Below are 9618 nucleotides of genomic sequence, written 5' to 3'. Positions count from 1 at the left end.
AGATGTTCGACTTCTTCACATGTTCTCTGACAGATGTTCAGCTCCTTCACGTTTCTTAGAATGTTTTCACATTGAGGTATTAGTACTTTTACTGAAAAAGAGTATTTTTACAGTGTGGTATTAGTTTTTTCACTCTTTTTTTACTACTATTCTCACATTAACATTTATTTTAACATCATCAACATTATAACATCTGGAAGCAGTAAAGGTCCACTGACTTCCTGCTCAGACATGTTCCCAGTGTTTCCTTCATTAATGTGATGGATGTGTCTCCTATCTGATCTCAGGTCAGTGTGTCAGTATGTTAATGAGCGTGTCATGAATGTGAAAAGACTCTTGAGTCAGATTTACATGTGAGAAGAGTCTGCTTTTCTACAGGAAGAAGAAATCTGCTGCTTCACCAATGAACACCCAGAAACAGTTTAAGTGAGGATCCATCCTCATACAGCGTCACAGCATCGTTCTAGAAAAGATTTCCTTCCATACTAACATTCCTGAATATTCCCGTACACTGGGCATGCAGGTGCCGGTCTAAACAGGAAGTATATTGGTTGCTTAGTTACAGAAAATACAACAGAGTATCTAGAACTCTTTATTAAATTAAATGTTGTGCTTGATACTTCTTCTTCCTCTAAAATCTTCCTCTTTATACTCACACTCACGCTCTCTCTCACATCAAATGTACTTTAAAATGAACACTTTCAAATCACAGATTTACTAGATTCCTCGGTTTCGTTGTCTGTTCTCTCTCGTAGCTCTGCTGGTGGCTGAAGTCTCTGTCGTACTGGAGAACATTTATGCTTTTGTTCCTTTACAGTTTCTTTATGAACGTCACAATAGTTGCGCAGAACAAAATAAGCATTAATTAGAAAAGTAAAGTCCTGTGTTTTATCTCCATCGTCCTCCTCAAACTCTCAAACAGAGACTTTAAACGTCCGCTCCGCAGGTTTGATAACGCCGCTGGACCACCGCTCGCTAATCGCTCCAATAACAGCTGATTCCTCTTCATCTCGTTAGTAGTAGAGTGATTAAATGCAGAATTTAACTAAACAACAGCTGCTAATAAAGACAACAAGGTCAGCAATAGTCTGTATAAACATTACCTGTGTGACCTTTGACCTCTGTTTCCTGTAACCTCTCTGTTGTAGAAGAAGAAGAAGAAGAAGAAGAAGAAGAAGAAGAAGAAGAAGAAGAAGAAGAAGAAGAAGAAGAAGGTTTCTCTCTCTTATTGTGATTCATTTTGGATAAAAAGGATCCGTGTTGAGATTATAAACCTGTTTCTGCTCAGACTTCTCTGTTTATTCTGGTATTGATCGCTGAGAGAATCAATGCTCCGTCACAGTTATTGATCAGCAGTCAGGTGATCATATGTGTATGAATAATCTCCTCATAATGAGGTCATAATAATCTCATTTACACTGTTTACAGGTCAGCTACAGAGTCGTAGTGTTGGTTGGACAGGTGAAGGACATTACTGATCACACAGTTACTGTTCGCTTCTCATTTAAATCAGAAAAAACTTTATGATTTCTTCCGTTGTGTTCAGAAGAAATCCTCAATAAACATCTGGAACATATGATACATACCTCAGTTAGAAGTCTAATTTAGTTTTCCTTTTTATTCCTACTTTTACATACTTTGTTCTATTTTATTGTTTATATTCTATTCTCTTCTGTATCGCATATCTTTATTGATTTTGAACATTATGCATCCTTTTGTTTTGGTAAGTTGCAGCTTTCAGGTCTCTTTATATTCTAATCCAATGTAAAGCCCCAGTGTGTGTCATGGTGGATGTTTATCTTTTCATTCATGTATAATCACCTGAAACTAAGAAGCCTTCTGGTACTTGTTAGTTTAGAATGAGTCCTTCGTTTCTACAGGAGCCCAGAATGGACAAACCAAACACTGGTTATGTGTTTCATGAAGTCAATGAACTGAACCATCATCACACCGCTGAGAAAGTAAACGTGAGGCGTTCACAGAGAGTCGTTACTTTCTGTTATCAGCAGCACCTGATAAGAGAAGAGACGTCTCATTGAACTGGACTTCATGTCACTACATCACGGTGTTGACACAAGTTTAAATTGGAGGCTGGTTTATGTTGCAGATGAAAAGATCATTTATGTATTTCCTGCTTTGGTCCAGCTGTTCATGAAGCGGATAAAGCTGTTGATGATGTTAACAAAGAAAATCTCAGACATGTTTTGTTAAATGTTGTTCTTGAAGAGAATCTGATTCTAGGACCCTGAGCTAAACTCTGTCCAGCTAAAGCTCATTATCATGCTGCCCTGTGTTGGAGGAGGATTTAGGTGTTGACACGAAGCTCTTCGCAGATGCAAATCCCCCCCCCCAAACACGCCCCGTCTCCTTACACATGTTAAATGGGGATGAGGGTGGGGGGTGCAGAGAGGCGCTCTGGGGTTTTAACGCTATTAACAGAAGAAGAGACTACAAACACACAGGTGACCGATGATTGATGATATAAACCTGCTTTCTAATGAAGAGTAAGATGCCTCCATTATTTCCTCAGAGCGAAAACATACTAAAGTGTCTTTCTGTCATGAAATAATGTCAAAGAAAGTGAAGTGGACAGAACAATAATACTAATAATATACATGAATAATAAACAGTGTGATATGTTCCCCTCTGGGATCAATAACATCGAATCCTTTGATTAAAGGGAATGTTTATAGTTTATTTTAAATCTGAGTTTCCTATGAAATAATCAGAAGAGCTTCATCTCATGATTTCAAGAAGTCTCTTAAAATCCGGTTGTTTGTGGCTCAAGTTTGCACATATTTCACTAAAATCCTGATATCAACGAACGAGTCGACATCCAGAAATTTTGGACATTTTTTTTTTTACTACATTACATTTTTTGTTGATTATTGATTCCTGAAAGTCAGTAAAACTGTACTTTTTAGAAGGATTTTCTACAAATGAGTATAAAGCAGAAGAAAAGAGAAACTTTTTTTATGGTTCCATCAATATCCAAAACGTTGTTGGTAGAATGTAGATATTTGCACATCAGTGGTTATTACCACACTGTAACTACTCGGAGTGCCCCAAGGCTCTGCTCTCGGTCCTTTTGTATTTTCTCTTTGAATTTGGCTATTTTGTCTTTTAATTAGCTGTTTTACTAAATCTATTCACTCGTATGCAGACGACTCTCCGCTCTCCTCGTCTTTTTAACAGCACCAGGAAATTATCCATAGAATTAATTATTAATAATACTTCCTATCGGCTGCCACCTCTACAGCAGCAGCAGCAGCTCGACCTTTGACCCCTGACAGCTCATAGAACAACAGCCACATTCCTGACTAACGGCTCAGCTCATCTATGTGAATGGATGCTAACACACACACACACACACACACACACACACACACACACACACACACACACACACACACACACACACACACACACACACACACACACACACATGCACAGTCTAATCAATAGTCAACATCAACAGCAGCTGCAGTTTGTTTTTACATGTAAAAGTAGAATTTTACTGCCAGATCCGCCTGAAACCTTTTTCACCATTCATTTGTGTTTAAGTTAATGTTGGAACTATTTCTTTTGTATCCATCCGCCTGCTTGTGTGCACCGATTGAACCTTCTCACATCTTCTCAGCTGTTCACCATTCATCTCTCTGTTTAAGTCTGAATGTTGGTTCATAAAGAACTCATCACTGTGTTCATATGGTTCATGTTCTTCTTTTTATCTCTAAAGATGAGCCAAATCTGAACCAGATTCATCAAGAGATTCATCAAGAGTTATATATATATATATATATTTGACATATCAGCTCTGATGGAACAGCAACAGGTGAGAACATGTAGGCTGTAGGAGTTTAAATCAGCTGTGATTTCTGCATCTTAAAGGCGTCTTCACATCACAAAGGCAGTGCAGACAAAAAACAACACAACCTCCTCATTCATTTCAATGGAGGGGGGTCATCCAGCAGCAGAGCTGGTCGAGGCTCTACTTTCTCTGTGAGGTTGGACAATCCAACATGTCCTCATTCTCCACGGGTCAATGCTGATGTCTTTTAGAAACTGTTTTATTTATCAAATAACAGCTGAGATTAAGATTACATCCACACGACTACATTTTAGAACACATATCACATATCACATAGAACACATGTCACATAGAACACATGTCACATAGAACACATGTCACATAGAACACATATCACATAGAACACATATCACATAGAACACATGTCACATAGAACACATGTCACATAGAACACATAGAACACATAGAACACATATCACATAGAACACATGTCACATAGAACACATATCACATAGAACACATATCACATAGAACACATATCACATAGAACACATGTCACATAGAACACATATCACATAGAACACATATCACATAGAACACATATCACATAGAACACATGTCACATAGAACACATGTCACATAGAACACATGTCACATAGAACACATGTCACATAGAACACATAGAACACATATCACATAGAACACATGTCACATAGAACACATAGAACACATAGAACACATATCACATAGAACACATGTCACATAGAACACATGTCACATAGAACACATAGAACACATAGAACACATATCACATAGAACACATATCACATAGAACACATGTCACATAGAACACATGTCACATAGAACACATATCACATAGAACACATGTCACATAGAACACATGTCACATAGAACACATATCACATAGAACACATTTACACTTAGCACCCACACTACTCCGGGTTACCTCATAGGTTGGATTTTAATAAAGATAAAGGATTATCTTATCTTATCTTAAACTAAAGGGTTACTGAGGACCTCATCTATTAGATCTACATCTGTATCCAGATGTGAATGAGATAAACATGTCATGTCTGGACTTCCTGCTTTATGTTTCTTTATTCAAAGTGTTAAAGGGATTAACCTTCATATTTTCACATTAAAGACTCCTCTTAATATCTTAATATCAACAGATGATGACATCATTTAATAATGGAACTTCGTCTGTCTTTTAATAGACATGTATAATTAATATAATATAATATAATATAATGTAATGTAATGTAATATGATATGATATGATATAATATAATATAACAAAATATAACATGATTTGATATAATGTAATATTTTATATGATAGTATATGATTTAACATAATATCATTTATATGATATGATATAATATTGTAATAAAATAAAATAACTAAAATAAAATAAAACATAATATAACAAAATATGATATGATATATATATTATATCCTCCTGATCTCCAGGTAAACCCTCCTCAAGGATTCCTGGAGCCTCCTTAAGGACACTCGTAGTCTCCTTAAGGACACTCCTAGTCTCCTTGAGGACACTCCTAGTCTCCTTTAGGACACTCGTAGTCTCCTTTAGGACACTCGTAGTCTCCTGGAGGACACTCGTAGTCTCCTTTAGGACACTCGTATTCTCCTTAAGAACACTCCTAGTCTCCTTTAGGACACTCGTAGTCTCCTTGAGGACACTCGTAGTCTCCTTGAGGACACTCCTAGTCTCCTTTAGGACACTCCTAGTCTCCTGGAGGACACTCCTAGTCTCCTTTAGGACACTCGTAGTCTCCTTGAGGACACTCCTAGTCTCCTTTAGGACACTCCTAGTCTCCTGGAGGACACTCCTAGTCTCCTTTAGGACACTCGTAGTCTCCTTGAGGACACTCGTAGTCTCCTTGAGGACACTCCTAGTCTCCTAGTCTCCTGGAGGACACTCGTAGTCTCCTTAAGGACACTCGTAGTCTCCTTTAGGACACTTGTAGTCTCCTGGAGGACACTCGTAGTCTCCTTTAGGACACTCGTAGTCTCCTTAAGGACACTCGTAGTCTCCTTAAGGACACTCGTAGTCTCCTTTAGGACACTCGTAGTCTCCTGGAGGACACTCGTAGTCTCCTTTAGGACACTCGTAGTCTCCTTAAGGACACTCGTAGTCTCCTTTAGGACACTCGTAGTCTCCTGGAGGACACTCGTAGTCTCCTTTAGGACACTCGTAGTCTCCTGGAGGACACTCGTAGTCTCCTAGTCTCCTTGAGGACACTCGTAGTCTCCTTTAGGACACTCGTAGTCTCCTTTAGGACACTCGTAGTCTCCTGGAGGACACTCATAGTCTCCTTTAGGACACTCGTAGTCTCCTTAAGGACACTCGTAGTCTCCTTTAGGACACTCGTAGTCTCCTTTAGGACACTCGTAGTCTCCTGGAGGACACTCGTAGTCTCCTGGAGGACACTCGTAGTCTCCTAGTCTCCTTGAGGACACTCCTAGTCTCCTTTAGGACACTCGTAGTCTCCTTGAGTCTCTCCTTCTCCTTGAGGACACTCCTAGTCTCCTTTAGGACACTCGTAGTCTCCTTGAGGACACTCCTAGTCTCCTTGAGGACACTCGTAGTCTCCTGGAGTCTCCTCCTTCTCCTTGAGGACACTCCTAGTCTCCTTTAGGACACTCGTAGTCTCCTTGAGGACACTCCTAGTCTCCTAGTCTCCTTGAGGACACTCCTAGTCTCCTTTAGGACACTCGTAGTCTCCTTTAGGACACTCGTAGTCTCCTTGAGGACACTCGTAGTCTCCTGGAGGACACTCGTAGTCTCCTAGTCTCCTTGAGGACACTCCTAGTCTCCTTTAGGACACTCGTAGTCTCCTTGAGGACACTCCTAGTCTCCTAGTCTCCTTGAGGACACTCCTAGTCTCCTTTAGGACACTCGTAGTCTCCTGGAGGACACTCCTAGTCTCCTAGTCTCCTTGAGGACACTTCTAGTCTCCTTTAGGACACTCGTAGTCTCCTTGAGGACACTCCTAGTCTCCTGGAGGACACTCCTTCTCCTTTAGTTTAACACTCCTAGTCTCCTTTAGGACACTCGTAGTCTCCTTGAGGACACTCCTAGTCTCCTGGAGGACTTTGTTTAAACACCCAGAGAGTTCCTGGAACTCTCTGGGTGTTTAAACAGGTTCATTTAATCAATTAATAATTTAATAATTTAATAATTTAATAATTTAATAACTCCATGTGTTAAACAGAGACATTGAGGGGGACACTGCAGTGGTGGCTGGTTTAACTGAACTGTGGTGACTGGTTTAACTGACTGGTTTAACACCACTAACGGTGGTGAAGCAGTTAATGGAGCTGTTCTCCGGTAGTAACGGTCTGTGGGCGGGCACCGGGGAGGGCAAGGAGAGCTGTGATTGGCTGAGGGCGCCGTGGAGGCGGGAAGCTCTTCTGGATATGAAGAGCAGCGATTGGCTGAGGGCGGTGACGTCACGCGCAGTATCAGCCGGTTAATAAGACGCCGGTGCGAGAGGTTAGAACAGAGACACGAGAACCAGAGAACCAGAACCAGACCCGGTCCTCCTCTAGACCCGGTCAGACCCAGACCTCCTCCTCTAGACCCGGTCCTCCTCTAGACCCGGTAGACCCGGTCCTCCTCCTAGACCCGGTACAGACCCGGTACAGACCCGGTCCTCCTCTAGACCCGGTACAGACCCGGTACAGACCCGGTCCTCCTGTAGACCCGGTCCTCCTGCAGACCCGGTCCTCCTGTAGACCCGGTCCTCCTCAGACCCGGTCCTCCTGTAGACCCGGTCCTCCTGCAGACCCGGTCCTCCTGTAGACCCGGTCCTCCTGTAGACCCGGTCCTCCTGTAGACCCGGTCCTCCTGTAGACCCGGTCCTCCTGCAGACCCGGTCCTCCTGTAGACCCGGTCCTCCTGCAGACCCGGTCCTCCTGCAGACCCGGTCCTCCTGTAGACCCGGTCCCTGCAGACCCGGTCCTCCTGTAGACCCGGTCCCGGTCCTGCAGCATGGTGCAGCAGGCCGGTCCCGGTCCCGGTGCCGGTCCGTCCCGCTGCGGGGCCTCTGTGCACATCAAGCGGCCCATGAACGCCTTCATGGTGTGGTCCCGGGGCCAGAGGAGGACCCTGACCCTGCAGGCCCCCGACATGCACAACGCAGAGATCTCCAAGCGGCTGGGGAAGCGCTGGAGGCTGCTGCAGGACGCGGACAAGGTCCCGTTCATCCGGGAGGCGGAGCGGCTGCGGCTGCAGCACATGGCGGACCACCCGGACTACAAGTACCGGCCCCGCAAGAAGCCCCGCAGCGAGGGGCCCCGCAGCGAGGGCCCCGCAGCGAGGGGCCCCGCAGCGAGCCGGCAGGGGCCCCGAGAGGAGCCGGCAGGGGCCCCAAGAGGAGCTCCAAGACCAAGCCCTGCAGGCCGGCGGCCCCCACCCCAGACCCCCGGTACCGGTACCTGCTGACCGGGTACCGGGCCGGCGAGCTGGTGAAGCAGGAGTTCACCGACTCCGAGGAGGAGGAGGAGGAGGAGAGGAAGGAGGAGGAGGAGGAGGAGGAGGGGCCCCCCGTGGACGGGTCCTCCTCCTCCTCCTCCTCTGGGAGGCTCTTCTACAGCTTCAAGAACATCACCCGGCAGGGCGCCAGCACCCCGGCCTCCTCCTCCTCCTCCTCCTCCTCCTCCTCCTCCCCGGCCTCCTCCTCCCGGTCCTCGTCCTCCTGCTGTGGGGAGGACCTGGAGGACCTGCAGGAGGCCTCAGACTTCACCCTGAGCCTGCTGGCCGGCTTCCAGGCCTCCTCCTCCTCCTCCTCCTCCGAGCCGTGGAACGCCTCCTCCTGCTCGGCCCCGGGGAACCTGAGCCTGTCCCTGGTGGACAAAGACCTGGACTCGTGTGGCAGTGAGGGCAGCCTCGGGTCCCACTTCGACTTCCCGGACTACTGCACCCCCGAGCTCAGCGAGATGATCGCCGGGAGCTGGCTGGAGGCCAACTTCTCAGACCTGGTGTTCACCTATTGACCCCGAGACCCGGGTCTCCGGGTTCTGGATCTCCGGGGTGTCTGGCCTGAGGAGACCCGGTCTGGACTCACCAGGTTTATGGATTCAGTTTTCTGTTCTCGGGTCTGAACCGGGACCTGAACTATGCATCTAATGGACTCTAGGACCAGGACCAGGACCACTGCAGGACTCTTTTATGGGACTCCTTTGAGTTCTCCTCCTTTCTATTTCACATGTGGGGTTGCCAGGTCTGAGGAGACCACATCCAGCGTTAGAACCCAAACCCAGCAGACAGAACCTTGTTTTATACGAACAGAACCAAACATACCTCATCTTTTAATATCAAGAAGTCAAACTATTTTGGATATTTTTGTACAGTCAACGGCACTTCTCCTCCTTCTCCTCCTTCTCCTTCTCCTCTTCTCCTCCTTCTCCTTCTTTGTGACTGGGGATATTATGATTTGTAATTTGAGCATGTGAGGGTTCAAATCCCAGCCGGCCTGCCTTGCTTTAATGCCTTGCTTTAATGCCTTGCTGTGTACAGGGGGTGGTTGGGGACCAGGTCCGGTCCGGTCCGGTCCGGTCCGGGTTGTATATGTTGTGTAAGATAGTTAAAGTTGACTCTGTACGTTGGTGTGAGTGAGGAGAGAAACTGGACTTTGTTTCATTTTTCTAACGTTAACGGCACAGATTTGTTTTTTGCTGATTATTTTTGTGCAATATAAAAGAAAAGAGGAAAAAAGAACCGTCCCGAGTGTTTGTGTCGGAGAACCGGAGAACCTGAG

The 9618-nt window shown here is 45.1% G+C and overlaps 1 protein-coding gene across 1 annotated transcript; it reads left to right on the top strand.

Annotated features, from left to right (window-relative positions):
* The first annotated feature begins 7564 nt into the window (after positions 1-7564).
* LOC129107085 (transcription factor SOX-11-like) lies at positions 7565-9123 on the top strand. The gene is given in 2 exon segments (XM_054618451.1): positions 7565-8151; positions 8154-9123. Coding segments are annotated over 2 exon segments (1002 nt in total). The 5' UTR covers positions 7565-7850; the 3' UTR covers positions 8855-9123.
* Positions 9124-9618: the final 495 nt, after the last annotated feature.

The sequence above is a fragment of the Anoplopoma fimbria genome, chromosome 18 (genome assembly GCF_027596085.1).
Source record: "Anoplopoma fimbria isolate UVic2021 breed Golden Eagle Sablefish chromosome 18, Afim_UVic_2022, whole genome shotgun sequence".
Classification (NCBI taxonomy): Eukaryota; Metazoa; Chordata; class Actinopteri; order Perciformes; family Anoplopomatidae; genus Anoplopoma; species Anoplopoma fimbria.
Note: the sequence above shows the minus strand (reverse complement) of the source record. Positions and strands in the feature narration are given on the sequence as shown.